Here is a 20,964-nt window from a genome sequence, read left to right on the forward strand (position 1 = left end):
TGCGGGTTCTTTTTATCTATATTTCATCGTCATGATTTCACTTGTATGATTTTTTTTCAAGTATTATTGAAGATATTCAGGTTGAATTAGATAATTACTTAAGGAGTAACAACTTATGGAATAGATGGCCTCCTAACTGATATATTAAGGTGAACTGCAAAAAAAAACACATGAACACGCATCTATCAATTTGCTTGTTTTCATGCAATTTTTTCACTATGCCACTCTGTAGCCATGACTAAAGAGATAGCAGTGGTAATTTTCAAACTTCACGATTCCAGCAGTGAGTCTCACCCAGTGATATGAAATTTTGGAAGTTCAAGTGTGCTCTGTACATGTTTTTTTCCTACAGTCATTTTAAATGGTTGAGAGATAGTGTGCAATGCGTGCTCCAATTTCCAATATATTCTGCCAGTGGGTGAGGCTCCCCACTGGGAGTGCAAAGCCAGAAAATTTTGTCTATCCTGTTCTCAAGCCTCCAACTATCTTCATTCAAATGTCCAAGAGCAGCACAGGGTGACCCGTCCTTTGTTTTCTTCTCGTGTCTTCGATTCAACATTGCCTTATAACGATAACAGGCAATATCCTGAACTCATCATGCGGGGAAACTGCTTTGTGGGGCAGTGTTGCTGTAGCAAGGTGGTTTGCTACCTTTCCCCAATATAAAAAAAATATTGCAGTGAACTATTAATAGAGTTAATAAAACAAATTGTAAATGTACAGTATTTAATAACACCTGTCCTCTTGAAAATATTCAGATAGAAATGCTAAGTTCTGCCGCTCAGCATTAAAAAATCTAAAGCATGTACTAACATTGTAACATGTAGTACTGGAACAAAGGGCACGATTTTAAAAGTAAAAAACAGGTGGGTTATGGGCAGGGGGGCATTAAAAATTGCCACCATTTCAGACCTGCCCCCAAACCGTCCATTTCCAGTTTTCATGGGGGAGGGAGGCCGATCCGCTCCCAGGAGGTGGGTTGGGCCTTAAAACCATTCAAGGAGGCTTCAGGCCTCCATTTTTAACTAACTCCCAACTACAACCCTGGGAAGCTGGGATTCCTGGGCCTTCTGTTTTACATCTCGTGAAAGGAGGCGAGAAGGCCCGAGACTGCAGGTAAGTGCCTAGAAAGGCACAGCTTGTGGGCCCAGAGGAGCAGGAGTGCTTCCCCCAGGCCCAACAAGCCTACCTTCACTGACACCACCCCCACCCCCGATTGCGGACCCCCGGCTCCGCGACTCCGATCATCCAACCCCGATCCTCCCTCTCTGACCCCAACCCCGATCCCAATCCTCCGACCCCGATCCTCCGACCCTGACCCCCGATCCTCCAACCCCGATCTCCCGACCCTCCCCCTCGACGATCGCAGACCCCCGCGATGACCCCCGATCCCATCCCCCATGACTCATGACCCTCGTGCCCACCTATGCCCACCTGTGCCCCCCATTCTCACCCCCTCACCCCATGTAAACAAAGGCTTACCTGCAGACGTCCTCTCCTTGGCTAGTCTCCCGTCCGACTGAGACCAGCCTGTCAATCAGCCGGACGGGAAGCCAACAAAAAAAAAGTCGTCCTTATGTCAAAATCGTAAGGGTGTCCAGGAAACCCGTACTAATGGGTTTCCTGACCTCAAATTGACCCCACCACCCCATTCCCGGCTCCATTTCAAAATTGAGCCCAAAGCGTGGCTGTGTATGTTGACAGCTACAAACTTCTTGTTGTATATTTCACTCTGTTCTGTGAATTAGACATTCCACAGCAAATTACATACACAAAACAGCTTTTTGTGGCTGGTGAGATGGTCCTTTAATATACAGGAGTAATGCTACTAGTACGAAAAAAAAGCAATTTTTTTGAAAAACAAACAAAATTTAACAACTGTACCAGTTTAACAAACTGGTTTCATAGAACTATTGAGCACTGTGTCTGAAAGAGCAAAATATTGTTACAAAAGAAATACCTGCCTCCGACTCACTCTATTAAGTATCAGTACTGGATGTACTTCCCTGATTCAGAGAATGCAATATCATTCAAGTTTGTTGAATAGAACAAATCTATTTACCTTGCTGCTTTCTGGGCAAGATCCATTGGAAAGTCTTGACAAATAAGCTGAAGTAAGGACTGGTACTCCTTCACTGTCAACAGGTCTGAAATAAAAAGATTTGAAATTATAAATTTCAGGATAAATCTAGAATAGGTGACGGTTTGTTACATGAACATGACTACAAGTACAAAAAGCTTACAATATGAGTTATGATTGGCATTTACTAAATTGAAAGAACATTAGTTATTTACCATCAGTGGTGTAACGCTGAGTTTAGCCAGGAGTTAACTGGGTTCACTTTTAAACATGTTTCGATCTCGTCTTGTGAATCAGACCATTAACAGATAATTACTAGAAATCAACACAATACTTGATGCTGAAATAAAATACTCAAAAGACTGCTGGGAACATTTATACTTTAATCATTTCTATAATCATAAATCTGTAAGATCTCAGCATAGTTGCTTAAGGCTGTTTTCTTTCAGCACTGCAAAACTGCATTTTACCCATCTTCCTGCTGTTGACTAAGCGCAAACAAATTGGGCTCGATTTTCCGATGTCCCAGCAGGTGCGTTCGTGGCAGGGGGGCTCCGAAAACTGGGGATTCCCGGGGCGGGTGCGGAGCCTGGCTCCAACCCGCCCACTTCCGGGTTCCCCAGTGACGCGCTTAGATGCGCGCGCAGCCCCCGCATGCGGGACTCCCACCGGCAATTAAAGCCAGCAGAATTCCACTTAAATCAATTAATTGGATACTTCAGGTCGTTAGGAGACTTGATTTGTAGGATATTTTAGGAGGGGTGGGATTTTCAGGTCAACTGAGGGTGTTTCCCGTACTGGGGGAAACACACCCAGTTGAAATGAACGTGTTGCAGCCACCAGCCTGTGGCAGCTGCAAAGGTCCATTTGACAGGTGGGGTGGGGTGGGGGGGGGGGGGGGGGGGGGAGACCCTCATTGCAGGAGGCCACTCTGTCACTTTGGACAAAGTTGGCCTGCACCACCCTCCTCCTAACACCAAAATTCACCAACTTGCAACCTCAACTCCGGTGTCCAGACACATGTACCTACCTTGCGGACCCCCTCAAATGTACATCTTACGGATGGGGTCCACCGTAGCTGCAGTCATGACCTCCTCAGAGGGCGAACAGCATCACCAGCCTCGCCGGCCACGCCATCCACCTCTGACACGTGGAGCTCCACAACAGTGCTGTGACACATCCACCTGCACAGCAGGAGGGAGGGCAACCGCAGAGAGAGATGCGTTGCAGAGAGCACTACCCTCGCCACATGGTTTACAGACCGAGGCTCAGCTTCCTGGACCTCTCTGAGGAGCAGTGCACACGGAGGCTCAGAGTCACTCGACATGTAGGCGTGGACATCTGCAGCCTCCTTCATGCCGAGCTGCTCCCGGCTGGCCCAAGCACCATCTTCTTACCTGTCGCTGTCAAAGTCACCACTGCCCTGAACAACTTCTCCTCCGCATCCTTCCAGGGTGCCACTGGGGACATCGCCGGCGTCTCTCAGTCATCTGCACAAAAGAGCCCTGCAAATATACCTACACCCAATCTGCAGTGACACAATGGGTGGCATTAGTTGTGGGTCTTCATGGTGATCCTCAGGAAAGGGAATTATTGCACAAACCAGACAAGATTTGCAAAGACGTGGCAGTAATGGTGAAAACAATTTTAAATTTTTTTTTGCAAAACAAACAAAAATAAATCAAAAACATGACATTTTGTCTTACACCCTTGTGCATCCCATTTGTGCTCACAAAACCTTCGCCTTATGTTTACGGGAACTCCTACGTGGTGCTACCCCTGTGGCTTCAGCAGAGATAGTGGCAGGTTGCTCTTGTCCATGCCCTGACCGATGAGATGCTTTGCGTGGACGCCGTCTGGGTTTCAGTGCCCGTGAGAGCCCCTCCAAAGACTGCTCCACCTGCACCTGTGCAGGGGCAGACTCGGCCACCTGGAGAGGGGGCAGCATTGCGGGTACTAGTTGAGAGAGGGGCAACGGGTGAGACATGGAAGTGCTTTGAGTGGCGTCCCCACTTCCATGTCCCCTTTCACCATCATCCCTCTCCTGGCCCAGGCCCACATCACTCCTTCCACCCTGCTGGACGACAGTTTGGAGGACTTGTGTGAAGCCTTGGAAGGCCAGTTGTAAGGTATCTGTCAGCCTGTTTAAGGTGGCAGAATGTTGCTCACCCTAAATCCGAACTGCCGTTGTCAGGGCCTGAACGGACTCATTGCTTGAAACTCGATGGAGGCTAGCCTTTCCTCCATCACAGACATTCTCGCACCTACCCGCGACACTATCTCAGAGATGCCTTCACGTCCCTGTGACAGTATTCCACTCATGCAGGAGTTGGACTCCTCCATCCTCTGCGCGATTGTGGAGAGTTCACGTGGCAACGGTTCCAGTACCTCGGCAATGTGCTGCTGGCCCTCAATGACTCTCCTTTTCATGGCTGGCCCCCAGGGTTCAGCATCTGGGTCCAGAGCCTGGAGAAGAGTGCTCCCACCGACGCAGACTCTCCATGGCTGCCCCTGCCACCAGGTCTGCTCATGCTCACATGTGCGTGGTGACTCACCATGTGCAAGTCCAACTAAGTGAGGACGGAGACCCACCGAGGTGTGTGTATCTGCGCTGGTGGATGGCTGGCTCAGATGTGACGATGGACCCTCAGAGGCCGGCAGGTCCTCTGAGGAATCGCCCTCAGCCGTCATGGCGCTCGCAGATGGCCCTGCAAGAGAACAGAAAGCAATATTAAGCATGTGGACAGATGTTGAGGTGCTGCAGATGCCAAGTGATGTGAAGATCATTTGCTATCATGAGTGCTGAGTGTTAGATTTCTGTCACCAGCTGCTTGTGCACTCCCAGTCTCGGCGTCCACCACGGACAGGCACTCCAGCGTCCGTCTTATTTCGAGTGCCTGCTGCTCCGCATCTGTTAAGACCACCTGGTGTGGCGGGCCCCCTCTGGTCCTTGCCCTCTCCCGGGCATTCTGGCATCTCTTCTCCTATCAAGGCAAAACACAGAGGCGTGATTGAGTGATGGTTGCATGGTGACCCACTGCATGCATTGGTGTGGGTGGGGGTGAGCGTGAGGGAGATGCATAAGAGGGCGCGTGTGAGACATAGCCATGAGATTGTATGAGGATTGGGTTGTGTGGTAGTGTTTGAATGGGAACCGGGACGGTGAGTAAGTGCAGCCAAGGTGAGGATGATGGTTGAGTGGATGTGAAGAGTGATGCGAGAGCGTTGTGGTGGCAGTGCAGAAGGAGTTGTGTGGTGGTGGAGGTGATGTGGAAGACGGAGTGTGGGAGAATGCATAAGTATACTCATTTTGGCTGACCTGGTTAGGTCATTAAATCGCTTCCTGCACTGGACCCATGTTCGGCACACATCGCCACTGCTGCTGACCTCCTCGACCACCTCCAGCCAGGCCTTCTTGGTGGCGGAGGGAGGACACCTCCTCCCATCCGATGGAAAAAAAATTTCCCTCCTCCTCCTCACCCCATCGAGCAGCGCCTGGAGTGAGGAGTCAAAGAACCTTGGAGCAGCCTTGCCTGTGGCCTGCTCCACAATCCAAAATTAACCAATTGCTGCAGGAGGAGCATTGGAGGACTGCCCCTTTAAATAGGGCTCCTCCTGCTGACAGCCTGTGCTGCGGGTGCGCAGTGCGCCCACTGCGCAGGTCTGGAACCGGAAACCATGGTAAGTGCCTTCAATTAGGCTGCGATCGTGTGCGAAGCACCCCGATTTTACTGGGCGCGTTACCCACGCGCCCAGTCGACCCCCCCACTGCCAACACGCCTCCCTCCTAATATCGGGCCCATTGTTTCTGGAAGCTGTTGGTTTACATCGAGATCTGATCCGCCTTTCAATCAGGTTCACAGGTGTGCAGCAGTTTGTGGACAAGGAACATGTGGATGCAGTTTGTTAAAGAACTGAGTCGCTTGCTAGGCTACTTCAGAGGGCAGTTAAGAGTCAACCACGTTGGTGTGGGACTGGAGTCACATATTGCCAAGACCGGGTAAGGACGGCAGGTTTCCTTCCCACTCCTTTAGACAGGTAAGCAGTGCTTCCTTGTGTTCATCCAGGTCCACTTATTCATTAGTGTCTCTGTCACAGATATTGTCAAACTTAAAATAATCCAGCAAACAAAAACAAAAACAAAATAAGCATATCCTTTGGAACACAGCATTAAAGAGGAAACATGCCAACAAGGAGAAACATATTTGCAGAGGGCCATTAATCCACAGTGGCCTGCAGTAACATTTCTGCACCAAAAGAAACCATGTTTGCATCTTCACCTGAGAGAAGGCAGATTCATTTTCAAAGTTGTGAAGGACATTGTGCTCAAAAGCATAAAATATAAAAATTACAAGAGCTTTAAAGTGATCATCAGTCAAAAAATCTTGAAACATTAAATTACAAAGTCAAATGAGGATTTCATTTCCATACTACAGTATTGAAATTCTGTATCAAACCACACAATCAGGTCTCTCAAACATCTATTGGTATGCACAAAGTAGCAAATGCTCTTGCAATTCAAAGATAAAAGAAATCCACAGGTCCTACATCAGTGCAGTGATCCAATATTTTTCCAGGTCCTATATCATGCCTTTAAACAGTAACAGAGATAGAAATGGCAACAACTTCCATTTATATAGTGCCTTTAACATAGTAAAATGTCCCAAGGTGCTTCAGAGGAGCGATTATCAAATAAAATATCATACCGAGCCACATAAGGGGATATTAGGACAGGTGTTTGGTCAAAGAGGTGTGTTTTAAGGAGCATCTTAAAGGAAGAGAGAGAGGTAGAGTGGTGGAGAGGTTTAGGGAGGGAATTCCAGAGCTTAGACAGCTGAAGGTACACCAATGGTGGCGTGATTAAAATCGGAGATGAACAAGAGGCAAGAATTGGAGGAGCGCAGAGATCTCGGAGGGTTGTAGGGTTGGAGGAGGTTACAGAGATAGGGAGGGGCGAGGCCATGGAGGGATTTGAAAACAAGGATGAGAATTTTAAAATTGAGGCGTTCCTGGACCGGGAGCCAATGTAGATCAGCGAGCACAAGCGTGATTTGTGAATGGGACTTGGTGCAAGTTAAGATACGGGCAGCAGAGTTTTGGACGAGCTCAAGTTTATAGAGGGTGGAGGATAGGAGGCCGGCCAGGAGAGCATTGGAATAAGTCAAGTCTAGAGGTAACAAAGGCATGGATGAGGGTTTCAGCAGCAGATGAGCTGAGGCAGGGGTGGAGACAGGCGATGTTACGGAGGTGGAAGTAGGCGGTCTTTGTAATGGAGCAGTTATGTGGTCGGAAGCTCATCTCAGGGTCTCAGAAATAGGAGGAGGCCAAGGATAGATCCTTGGGAGACTCCAGAGGTTAACAATACGGGAGCAGCAAGAGAAGCCATTGCAGGTGATTCTTTGGCTATAAACTGAATAGGTAAGAATGGAACCTGGCGAGCGCAGTCCCACCCAGCTGGACAATGGAAGAGAGGTGGTGAAGGATGGACAACTATAATAAGAAAATATTTGCAATGAAAACTCAACATCATACTAATACATTTTGGTGAATTTAGGCCAGTAATCCCATTTAGGGGTTAAGATGACAAACATAATCTGAATTCCTTAATTAGATTTCTATTGTTTAATTCATTGAGAGTGTCTTCTATATTTACCACACAAATGGCTACATGCGGCAATAAGCTACGATATGCACTAAAATTGGTGTAATCATGCTTTATCATGAAAATAATCAACCCAAAAGCCAATAATATGACCACAATTAGATGAAGTTTATATCCCAGGAAAACTGAGACTTTCTGGTGTTCAGCAATACTGTGGTTATGGGTAGCCAATTTTACACAATCATAAGACTATAGAAATGTTACAAAAATTTCCCATGCAGCATCGCATCTTAGCATACTCATAAGGTGAGCATAAGGCACGTATGAGGCTCATAAAGTGCACTATTTAGTCCACATTGTTGCAGGTTCTCAGTCTCTGCAGTTCTCTCTCTGTCTCTCAAGTGTAGTCATTACTCCATTCTTCCAACACAGAATATAGACACTGCTCTGTGAGCACTATGAGAATCAGTCATACCATTTGTTTTTACTGACTGAGCAATGTCGGTGTATTCAAAATAACAGCCACGTTAAATATACTTTTCCTTACATTAAATATAGAATAATGAATACCTGACTGTGAGTACAAGGAAGTAAGCAAATCAAGGTGTTCGGATGACTTTATAAATCATGAAACAAAGCTGCAGCCGGATATAACAGCTTCTGAATCCAGAAATTTGACATGGAGCTTTGAAATTCCTCCCTGGTATTGATTATTATTTCTATCCTATAAAATGGAATTTTATGTGGGTGTTTTAGTTTGTTTGGATCCAGTTTTCATGCAGATGCTCCATGTCCATAATGTATGGTAACGTTAAAGAGTTACTATAGAGTAGAATAATGTCCCGTGATGCTTTGCAGAGGGGAAAAGGAGCAGACACCAAGATTTGTGGGAGGGTTAGGAGAGATGGCCAAAAGCTTAGTCATACAGATTTGTTTTGAGAAGGCTTTTACAAGTAGGGAAATAGGTAGAGAGGTGGAGGAGTTTGCGAAGGGAACTAAAAAGAGTAAGGGCAAAATGGCTGACGGATTTGCTACAAATGTGGAGCGGAGGGAGGGGGATGTACAGGAGGCCTGAGTCAGTGGACCGGTGGACGCTGGAGGAGATGCAAGGTTGGAGAAGGTTGCAGAGGCAAAGGCAGCATGCGGCAAGGCCATGGAGGGATTTGTAGAATAGGACAAGGATTTTAAATTCGGTCCGTTAGAGGATGGGGAGCAAATGTAGATTAGCAAGCAATGGGTGGCAGAATTTTGGACTTTTAAAAGTTTATGGAAGGTGGGGATTGGGAGGCTGTCAAGAAAGATTTTGGAGAAGTCAAGTCTGGGTTTGACAAAAGTATGGATATGGATTTTGGCAGCAATTGGGGTAAAAGTAGGAGTTCAGGCGAGCAATGATGCAAAGGTGAAAGTAGGTGCTTTTGGTAGTGGGTAGGATACGGGCTTTGAAGCTCAGCTCTGAGTCAAACAGAAAGCAGAAGTTGCATGCAGTCTTATTGCGCAGTCAGAGAGGGGGATGAAATTGATGTCAAGGATGCAATGTTTTTGGCGGGGGCCAAAAATGACACCATCACAGTAAAATAGGGCAATGTCCTGCAGTAAAACCAGTCATCTGGCAGAGTATAAAAACATGATGAGACAAAATATTTGCAGCATGAGGCACATCTAACAAAATATTAGGCGTGATCTACTTAGCTACAGTAAAGTTTTGATGGAAGTGGCAACTTAATAGAGTAATCACTGATGGCAGTATTATTTGTGCTTGACAGGCAAATAATCCTATATTCATAGGGGAACAATTAGTGAAGATTCCTGTAGAATGCCCCATCCTAATGAAATATGCTACCCTGCTTTATTTGTATTACAACATTTATTGCACTTAAAGGAAAACCATCTCATGTCCTAAATGCTTAGACGATTACTAAATTCCAAGAGTCTGTTAACACTTGTTAAGGAGTTTTATCCATAAAGACGACAGCCAAAAGATGTTCGCTAATGGATTAACCTTTTCCTTCCATTTCACTGTTTAATGATGGAACCAGGGGAGAATGTTCTGCTTTTTTGTTGAAAATATCGCTGCTGAAAAATATATTCAGCAGTAACTTTTCCCAATTTTTTTTTTGTAACTGTGATGACTTGGGGATTTATTCACTATGTTTTCACAGAAAGGATTTGGAAATGATCATGTTTAATTTTAGTGTTTTAAAATTAAAGTGAGTTCACACAGGTTGAACAATCCTCCTTCCAGCCAAATGTTGCAACTGCTTAGACAAAGGGGATTTATATCTTAATGAGCCAATTATCCTCACTTTAGACCTCTATAGGCCAGCCACTCGAGATGGTATTCTTGGGTATACAGCACAGCTTTATTTGCTGAGAATATACTATTGAGAGTGAGGTAGCCAGTTTGGTTGACATACTGGTGAATCACTGAATGGGAAAGCAGTTGCGGGACAGTCCATCTACTTCCTGGGAACACAGGAAGAAAAATGACAAAAGGACATATGTAAGGTTAGTCAATCGGGTTTGGTCTTCTGAAAGGCAAGAAAAAGCTAGGCAAGTTATTGTAAGACTAGAGTCAGCCAAGTCTGTGTAAGCCTTCATCTGTTTCAATGCTAAGATGGACCAAAATCAAGTTCTAGTCAAGCCTGCTAATCAGGGCAAGGCAGTATGGTTTATTTTTTATTCACGAGGAGGGGTTTGAAGTTAAGTGAACGAAGTGAGATTTGATTTTAACTGTTAGTCTGCACATTCACTTGCTGTCTGTAAAATAAAGCGGCTTATTGATTCGTATCTGGCCACATCCTGCTAAAGTACTATCAGTCCACCTACTGAAAGACTGGAGAAGCACAACTGGGGGCATAGGTGAAACACATAGGGGCCAATATTCATTTCCCTTCCATCCTATTTTTTTGGTGTGTAAAGGGCAGCAGCAGGATGAAAATTGAAAAATAAAAATCCCGACTTACTGCCAGAGGCCCTCCCATTGTGATTTTTGAGGTGAGAGCCTAATAAATATATTTAATTGAAGGTTCCACGATGCGATTAGGATTGGGTGGCCAAATGTCCTCTCTTCTTGGGCCGTTCAGGTGTTCATCAAGGAGCCGAGGGGCCACATATAAAACAATTAAAATACAAATGCAAGGAACACTACATTGTAGACAGCGGTACTTAATTAATTACAGACCAAAAGGTGCAAAAATGTAAACAAACTTTTTTTTCTTACATCAGCTGTCAACATGTAGAGTTGCTCCATATCTAATGGTTCTTAGCAACCAAATTGTTATGTTGGGAGTTGTATTGGAAATGGAAATAAACAAAATGCAATAAAAGTATTGACTGCAAAAAAAAATGCAGTAAAAATATTGACTGCAAAAAAAAATGCAGTAAAAATATTGACTGCAATAAACAAAATGCAATAAAAATACTGACTGCAGTAAACAAGACAATAAAATACTAACTGCAGTAAACAAGGCAGTAAAATACTAGCTGCAGTAAACAAAAGGTAATAAAAGGTACTGATTGAAAAAATGTAGTAAAACACTGCAATAAAAAAGTCAGATTGCAATAAAAATAAATGCAATCAAAATGCAATTAAAAAATACTGACAATAAAAAATACCAATTAAATAAATATAATTCCACACTAACCTTATTGCCTTCGAGCCTGCTTTAATTCTGCTCTACTCTATTTGTGCTGCTGCTCACAACTGTGTTACCAGCGTTTCCTTATTGCCATCACTGCCTGATCTCACCATTAGTGCCTAATGTTGTTGCCTTTGCCAACGTAGGAGAAATTCTTGCTGCCACAAAGCAACTTCATTTGGGTTCAGCTACTAACATTAGGAGCTTATTAAAAACGGTCCTGGGTTCAACATCCTTTTCACATTCTTTTTATATTGAATATTCGGAATTTCAATAGTGCATTTTGACAGGTGACCATCTGGACCCATCTGACCCATCTAGAATGAGGGGTCACAGTCTCAGGATATGGGGTAGGGCATTTAGGACTGAGATGAGGTGAAATTTCTTCACTCAAGAGGGTGGTGAACCTGTGGAATTCTCTACCACAGAAAGCTGTGGAGGCCAAGTCACTGAATGTATTTAAGAAGGAGATAGATAGATTTCTAGACACAGAAGACATCAAGGGGTATGGGGAGAGACTGGGAATATGGTATTGAGGTAGAGAATCAGCCATGATCATACTGAATGGCGGAGCAGGCTCGAAGGGCCGAATGGCCTACTCCTGCTCCTATTTCCTATGTTTCTATGTTTGGGGAGTTCAATACCACTGGCTCAGCTGAGCCCTGCAAAGGAATCTCTTTTGTGATTGTATGTTGCCAAGGTTAGCCGTCTACTGTAAGCTCACTGACAGTGCCATGTTAAAAATATACTGGGGTGGGCTGTTCTTCCTCTATAAGAATTGATAGTGATGGATTAGTCCTTGCCTTATTCTGTTACGCCCTCTGGAGCCTCAGAATCCTTTCTTCCGTTCTTTAGATGTACAGATGTTGTGCAGATAAGTTGAGCAGATAAAGTGTTGGACTGTAGGCTGCCCTTATTGCTTGGTTTTGGATTATTTGTCGACTTTTAATGTGTGGGTCAGTGTGCTCCTGGCTTGATCATATTTCAGGATTGGACTGATGTAGGCTTTGTACAGTATGAGGAAAATTCTTGGGCTGGCTGTATGCTTCTTTTCACAGAGGGCCCACAGTTAGCCCAGCCTGGCTGATGTCATCGATATGCCATATCCCAAGCCATATTCCTCTAGAAGATTATGCCCAGTTTTTTTGCTGGTTTTAATCGATTTTGACAGTCACTCAATCCTCAGATTTCTGCCTCGTGCTTTTTTATTTGGACAATGGCATGCACTGTAATTTTCAAGGGTTGAGTAGAATTAGTTTTGGCATTCCCATGCCTTCAGATCATCTGGGCATTTCCAAAGGTCTCTTGATTCGATTTCTGAGTTTGTGGAGGATACCCATGTGAACTGCGAACAAGCCCCAATCCTTTGTTCAGGTGTTGGAATGTCGTTCACATAATTGAGGAACAGGAGTGGATTGAGAACCAAGTCGTGGAAAACTCCTACAGTTGGGTAAAACCAGTTGGAAGTTGCTGTGCACTCAAACTGTGCACTCTGCCCGAAAATGTGGTGTCCGCCGAGTCAGTACTCAGGGACAGTTGAGGTAGGAGATGTCATATTGGACTATTGTGTAAGACTTTCTTAAAAGCCTTTTGCACATTCAGGAACACTACCAGTGTGAACCTTTTATTGTTGAAAGCTTATAGAACGTGCTCTGACAACCACAGCAAGTTGTCACTGGTACTTTCCTGGAACTTTCTCTTGCATGCTTCAGTCAGGCAATAGAGCTTTGAAATATTGAATACAGGCCAGAAGGATTGAAAACATCACTTCTTGATTGATGGAAAGGGGCAATGGAAAGACAATTTTATTATTGTTAGACTTCTGCCAGTGAGAGAACAATCTTTCCAATGCTTTTTCCACCAAATCAGAAAGTGATTTTTAAAAAATCTATCTGGGCCATATTTAAAACATCAAAATTGCACCCTGCAAAATTGAGGAACGGGAGCCCAGGAACTCATGGGCTAGATACTGAAGCTTGTGGTCTAGATCTGGACTATGAGCCATAGGTTGGACATTGCGGCTCCCTTCTGCTAGCTCAGCTTCCAGGTCTATAACAGGCATGCCTTTGCTGCTGACAGAACCTTTCTTCTGGAGCTTGGTGCATCTAATCGCACTGGTGTTGCATTGTTTATGCTAGAGAATTGCCACCAAAGTCACACTTGTTTGCAGTGGAAATCCAGCAATGTAAACAGGGTGCATCAAGGATCCTTCCCTTCAGCACCTCACGTTATGCTAAGTAGCAACCACCAAGAGTAAAAAGCATCCTTTACAAACTCCGAAAATTTCAGAAGGGATCTGGTTTACATAAACTATTCAACTTAGTTGTTCATGGGTTATGTGGTTCAATTACCTCACAAATATTTCCTATACTCAATAGGATGGACCTGTTCAAGACAAACGGGTTGCACCTGAACAGTGCTGGGACCAATGTCCTCATGGGGAGGTTCACTAGTGCTGTGAGGGAGGGTTTAAATTAATTTGGCAGCGGGATGGGCACCAGGATGTAGCATTAGAAAGGAGAAACAAGGTGCACAAAGGACTGGGAGAGACAGATTGCACTACAGTGAGAAATAGTACGGAATTAGGTGGGATCAGACTAGGAGAGAATAGGAGAAGGTCTAAGATAGGTTCACAGAGCATGTGTGTAAACGCACAAATTGTGGTAAGTAGGGTTGATGAGCTGAAAGCACAAATAGCCACGTGAGAATATGACGTAGTGGCGATAACGGAGACCTGACTCAAAAAGGGCAGGGTTGGGTACTAAATATTCCTGGATACAAGATATAGGAAAGGGGAAAAAAGGATGGGGGAGTGGCAGTATTGATTAAGGAGAATATTGCAGTGCTGGAGAGAGAGGATGTCCTCGAAGGGTCAAGTACCGAATCTATTTGGTTAGAATTAAGAAACAATAGAGGTGCCATTACACTACTGGGTGTATTCTATAGGCCACCAACTAATGGGAAGGATATAGAGGAGCAAATTTGCAGGGAAATTACAGAGAGGTGCAAGAACTATAGAGTAGTGCTAATGGAATGGGGGAACTTCAACTATCCTAATATAGACTGGGATAGTAAAAGTGTAAAGGGAAAAGAGGTGGAGGAATTTCTGAAGGGTGTTCAGGAGAACTTTCTTGATCAGTATGTTTCCAGCCTAACTGGGAAGGAGGCATTGCTGGATCTAGTTCTGGGGAATGAAGTGGGTCAAGTGGAGCAAGTGTCAGTGGAGGAACATTTAGGGAACAGTGATCATAGTATCATAAGGTTTAGATTAGTTATGGAAAAGGATAAGGAGCAATCTAGAGCCAAAATACTTAATTGGAGGAAGACCAATTTCAGTGGGTTGAGAACAGATCTGGCCTGGGTAAATTGGAATTAAAGACTGGCAGGCAAAATCGAACAATGGGCGATCCTTAAAGAGGAGATGGTTCAGGTACAGACTTGGCACATTCCCACAAGGGGGAAAGGTAGAGCAACCAAAGCCAGAGTTCCCCGGATGACGAAAGAGATAGAGAGTAAGATGAAGTAGAAAAAAGGGGCGTATGATAGATGTCAGGTTGATAATACAAGTGAGAACAAGGCTGAATATAGAACATACAGAGGAGAAGTGAAAAAGGAAATAAGAGGGGCAAAGAGTGAATATGAAAATAGACTGGTGGCTAACATAAAAGGGAATCCAAAAGTCTTCTATAGGCACATAAATAGTAAACGGGTAGGGTAAGAGGAGGAGTGTGGCGATTATGGACCAAAAAGGAAATCTACGCTTGGAGGCAGAGGGCATGGCTGAGGTACTAAATGAGTACTTTATATTTGCCTTTACCAAGGAAGAAGATGCTGCCAAAGTCACAGTAAAAGAGGAGGTAGTTGAGATACTAGATGGACTCAAAATTGATAAACAGGAGGTAGTAGAAAGGTTGGATGTGCTTAAAGTAGATATGTCCCTGGGTTGCCGAGGGACGTGAGGGTGGAAATTGCAGAGGTGCTGGCCATAACCTTCCAATCCTCTTTAGAAATGGGGGTGGTGCCAGAGAATGGAGAATTGCAATTGTTACACTCTTGTTCAAACAAGAGAGTAAGGATAAATCCAGAAACTACACGCCAGTCAGTTTAACTTCGGTAGAGAGGAAACTTTTAGAAACGATAATCCGGGACAAAATTAATAGTCACTTGGACAAGTGTGTATTTATAAAGGAAAGCCAGCAAGGATTTGTTAAAGGCAAATCATGTTTAACTAACTTGATTGAGTTTTTTGATGCGGTAACAGAGAGGGTTGATGAGGGCAATGCAGTTGATGGTGTGTATATGGACATTCAAAAGCCATTTGATAAAGTGCCACATAATAGGCTTGTCAGCAAGATTGAAGCCCATGAAATAAAAGGGGCAGTGGCAGCATGGATATGAAATTGGCTAAGTGACAGGAAACAGAGAGTAGTGGTGAACGGTTGTTTTTCGGACTGGAGGAAGATAGACAGTAGTGTTCCCCAGAGGTCGGCACTAGGACCACTGCTTTTTTTGATATGTATCAATGACTTGGACTTGGGTGTACAGGGCACAATTTCAAAATTTGCAGATGGCGCAAAATTTGGAAGGGTAGTAAACAGTAAGAAGGATACTAATAGACTTCAAGAGGACATAGACAGGCTGGTAGAATAGGCAGACACATGGCAGATGAAATTTAATGCAGAAAAGTGCGAAATGATACATTTTTGGCAGGAAGAATGTGGAGAGGCAATATAAACTAAATGGTACAATTCTAAAGGGGGTGCAGGAACAGAGAGACCTGGGGGTATATGTGCACAAATCATTGAAGGTGGCAGGACAGGTTCAGAAAGTGGTTAAAAAAGCATAAGGGATCTTGGGCTTTATAAGTAGAGGCATAGAGTACAAAAACAAGGAAGTTATGTTGAACCTTTATAAAACACTGGTTTGGCCACAGCTGGAGTACTGTGTCCAATTCTGGGCACTGCACTTTAGGAAGGATGTAAAGGCCTTAGAGTGGGTGCAGAAAAGATTTACTAGAATGATTCCAGGGATGAGGGACTTCAGTTACATGGATATACTGGAGAAGCTGGGGTTGTTCTCCTTAGAGCAGAGAAGGTTGAGAGGAGATTTGATAGAAGTGTTCAAAATCATGAAGGGTTTAGATAAAGTAAATAACGAGAAACTGTTCTCATCGACGGAAGCGTCGAGAACCAAAGGACACAGAGTTAAGGTGATGGCAAAAGAACCAAAGGCGACATGAGGAAAAACTTTTTTACACAGCGAGTAGTTATGATCTGGAATGCGCTGCCTGAAAGGGTAGTGGAAGCAGATTGAATTGTGGCTTTCAGAAAGGAATTGGATAAGTACTTGAAGGGTAAAAATTTGCAGGGCTACGGGGAAAGAGCAGGGGAATGGGACACACTGGATTGCTCTTACAAAGAGCTGGCACGGACTCGATGGGCCGAATGGCCTCCCTTTGTGCTGTAACCATTCTATGATTCCAATGGACTCCAATGCAATATCCTTCATGCCTTGGAAAACATTATTTTCTGATCAACATTATTGCAACGCTGGCAGTAACCCATTTATTTTAAATTGTCAGCATTAAAATCTAACTCAGCTTGACTAAAAACATTTATTTCTCTTTAGGTCATCAACTATTTTGTTACATCAGAACTGACAGCCACACTCAAATACTTCCATCTTGCACAAAACTGCACATGCATCATGACTATGGCCACTAGTTTGCAGTTTTCACAGGGTGGAATCACAAAATGCGATCCTGAAAACTCCAGCAAAATCTGCAAATCCCATACAATGAAAACATTGTTCAACTTGTTCAATCACCATAAACTAATTTCCTTGATCATGACTATAAAGCCACTGATAATGTAGCAGCTTTTATTTCCAAACTGCACATCATGTAAAACTAATAAAAATAATCTATACAACGCTAACAAATCAAACAGAAGATAGTATAAATAACTCAATGGGCCACAATTTGCTGTGGCAGGGCATCTAACGACATCTGCCGTTAGTTAGGCTTGCCCTTGCACGTTCAGGTTTTTAAACTTTTTGCATGGCGAGTTGCTGAAAGCGCGAACTGATAACGTCACAGTGAGGGAAACGGGGCATCTGGAACCTGAGTGAACAGGGCAAGCAACAGGGTATCTCCTTAACCAATCAGATTGAAGGATTGTGAAATTACCAGCGCAAGGACTGAGAAGGAAGTGTAAATTAGGGCCCGATATTAGGATGGAGGCGGGTTTCCAGCAGGGGGTCGACTGGGCGCGTGGGTAACGCGCCGAGTGAAATCGATGTCGCAGCTCAATTGAAGGTACTTACGCATGCTTCCGAGTTTCCCGTCGCAGACTTGCGCAGTGGGCACACTTCGCACCCGCATCACAGGCTGTCAGCAGGAGGAGCCCTATGTAAAGGGGCAGTCCTCCAATGCTCCTCCTGCAGCAAAGATCCATATTGTCAGCATGGAGCAGGAGCAGGCTAGAGGCAAGGCTGCTCCAAGGTTCTCTAACTCCTCACTCCACGTGCTGCTCAGTGGGGTGAGGAGGAGGGAAACGTTTTTCTCATCAGACGGAAGTGGCCTGCCTCTGCCACCAAGGCGGCCTGGCTCGAGGTGGCCGATGAGGTCACCAGCAGCAGCAATGTCGCCCGAACCTGGGTCCAGTGCAGGAAGCGATTTAATGACCTAACCAGGTCAGCCAAAGTGAGTATACTTATGCATCTCCCTCATGCTCAAACCCACCCACACCAATGCATGCAGTGGGTCACCATGCAACCATCACTCAATCATTCCTCTTGGTGTTTTGCCTTGATAGGAGAAGAAATGCCAGAATGCCCGGGAGAGGGCAAGGACCGGAGGGGGCCGCCACACCAGGTGGACCTAAAGGATGCAGAGCAGCAGGCACTAGAAATAAGCTGCACGCTGGAGTGCCTGTCCGTGGCGGACGGCGAGACTGGAAGCGCACAAGCACTGGTGTCAGAAATCTAACACTCAGCACTCATGATAGCGAATGATCTTCACATAACTTGGCACCTGCAGCACCTCATGCTTAATATTCCTTTCTGTCCACATGCTTAATATTCCTTTCTGTTCTCTTGCAGGGCCATCTGCGAGCGCCGTGACTGCGGAGGGCGATTCCTCAGAGGGCCTGCTGGCCTCTGAGGGGGCATCGTCACATCTGAGCCAGCCATCCACCAGCGCAGATACACACACCTCGGTGGGTCCCCTTCCTCACTTAGTTGGCTTACACATGGTGAGTCACCATGTACATGTGAGCATGAGCAGACCCTGGTGGCAGGGGCAGCCGTGAAGAGTCCACATCGGTGGGATCACTCTTCTCCAGGCTCTGCTCAGCTGGACCCAGATGCTGAACCCTGGGGGCCAGCCATGAAAAGGAGAGTCATCGAGGGGCACTCTCCACAATCGTGCAGAGGATGGAAGAGTCCAACTCCTGCATGAGTGGAATGGTGGCACAGGTACAGGAGGGTATCTCCGAGATAATGTCACAGGGACGTGAAGGCATCTCTGAGATAGTGTCGCGGGTAGGTGCGAGAATGTCTGCGATGGAGGGAAGGCTAGCCTCTATCGAGCTTCAAGCACGGTTCACCAATGAGTCCATTCAGGCCCTGACAACGGCCGTTCGGATTCAGGGTGAGCAACATTCTGCTGCCTTAAACAGGCTGACAGATATGTTACAACTGGCCTTCCAAGGCTTCACACAAGTCCTCCAAACTGTCCTCCAGCAGGGTGGAAGGAGTGATGTGGGCCTGGCCCAGGAGAGAGATGATGGCGATAGGGGACATGGAAGTGGGGACGCCACTCAAAGCGCTCCCACATCTCACCCGTTGCCCCCCTCTCAACCAGTACCCGCAATGCTGCCTCCTCTCCAGGCGGTCGAGTCTGCCCCTGCACAGGTGCAGGTGGAGCAGTCTTTGGAGGGGCCCTCACAGGCACCGAAACCCAGAGGGCGTCAGCCCAAAGCATCTCATCGGTCAGGGCATGGACAAGAGCAACCTGACACTACCTCTGCTGAAGCCACAGGGGTAGCACCACGTAGGCGTTCCTGTAAATGTAAGGCTAAGGTTTTGTGAGCACAAAGGGGATGCACAAGGGTGTATAATGGAATATCATGTTTTTCATTTAGATTTGTTTCTTTTGCCAACCACATTAAATGTTGTTATCACCACTACTGCCACGTCTTTGCAAATCTTGTCTGGTTTGTGCAATAATTCCCTTTCCTGAGGATCACCATGAAGACCCACACCTGATACCATCCATTGGGTCACTGTAGAGTGGGTGTAGGTGTATTTGCAGGGCTCTTTTGTGCAGACGACTGAGAGACGTCGGCGATGTCCCCGGTGGCACCCTGGAAGGATCCGGAGGAGAAGTTGTTTCAGGGCAGTGGTGACTTTGACAGTGACAGAAAAGAAGATGATGCTCGAGCCAGCAGGGAGCAGCTTGGCATGAAGGAGGCAGCAGATGTCCACAACTACATGTCGAGTGACTCTGAGCCTCCGTGTGCACTGCTCCTCAGAGAGGTCCAGGAAGCTGAGCCTCGGTCTGTAGACCATGTGGCGGGGGTAGTGCCTTCTGCGACGCATCTCTCTCTGCGGTTGCCCTCCCTCCTGCTGTGCAGGTGGATGTGTCACAGCACTGTGTTGTGGAGCTCCACGTGTCAAAGGTGGACGGTGTGTCCGGCGAGGCTGGTGATGCTCTTCGTCCTCCGACGAGGTCATGACTGCAGCTATGGCAGCCCCCATCTGGAAGATGTACATTTGAGGGGGTCCGCAAGGTAGGTAAATGTGTCTGCACACCGGAGTTGACGGTCCAAGTTGGTGAATTTTATTGTTAGGAGGAGGGTGGTGGAGGCCAAACTTTGTCCAAAGTGACAGAGTGGCCTCCTGCAATGAGTGAGGGTCTCCCCTCCACCTGTCAAATGGACCTTTGCAGCTCCCAGTGGCTGGTAGCTGCAACACGTCCATTTCAACTGGGACTGTTTCTCCCAGCATGGGAAGCACACTCTGTTGAGATGAAAATCCCACCCCTCCTAAAATATCATGTCAATCAGGTCTGCAAATGATCTGAACAATGTAATTAATTGCTTTAAGTGGGATCCCGCCGACTTTAATTACCGGTGGGAGTTCCGCATGCGGGGGCTGCGCGCGCATCTAAGCACGTCATTGGGGAACCCGGAAGTGGGCGGGTTGGAGCCGGGCTCCGGACCCGCTCCGGGAATCCCCAATTTTAGGAGCCCCTCCGCCACAAACACACCCGCTCGGACATCCGAAAATTGACCCCTTAGAGTGGGTGAATTCAATGCCAAATCAGGTACAGAAAGATAAATAAAGGGAGGGAAAGGAAGATTGGATTAAGATAGAGAGAAAATAGAAACAGAAAGGAAAAGTAAAAAAGAAAATTTTAAAATTTAACATTTTACATTTTTAAAGTCTCCAACAACAATTGAAACCTGGAGGAATGAGACTCCACACTTGTAATAGTTAATTTCCAGTGCCAGAGAAGTTGATTGGCAGTAATTAACACTTATCACGTCATTAAAAGAGTACTTAGACTGAAATGGACATGACTTAAGATTCTCTGGCGAGTTTAGTTCGTATCTACCGTGCAAATACAGCAACTTCACAAC

At 45.7% G+C, this 20,964-nt stretch overlaps 1 protein-coding gene across 3 annotated transcripts in view; it reads right to left on the reverse strand.

Moving 5' to 3' along the window:
- cstpp1 (centriolar satellite-associated tubulin polyglutamylase complex regulator 1) overlaps nt 1-20,964 on the reverse strand; it is a 291,026-nt gene that overhangs the window by 129,313 nt on the left and 140,749 nt on the right. For all 3 annotated transcript variants that reach the window (XM_067994058.1, XM_067994057.1, XM_067994056.1), the window contains exon 4: nt 2,063-2,147. In XM_067994058.1, coding sequence (XP_067850159.1) covers nt 2,063-2,147 — 85 coding nt within the window. The remainder of the gene's footprint in view (nt 1-2,062; nt 2,148-20,964) is intronic.

This window comes from Heptranchias perlo, chromosome 12 (genome assembly GCF_035084215.1).
Source record: "Heptranchias perlo isolate sHepPer1 chromosome 12, sHepPer1.hap1, whole genome shotgun sequence".
NCBI lineage: Eukaryota > Metazoa > Chordata > Chondrichthyes > Hexanchiformes > Hexanchidae > Heptranchias > Heptranchias perlo.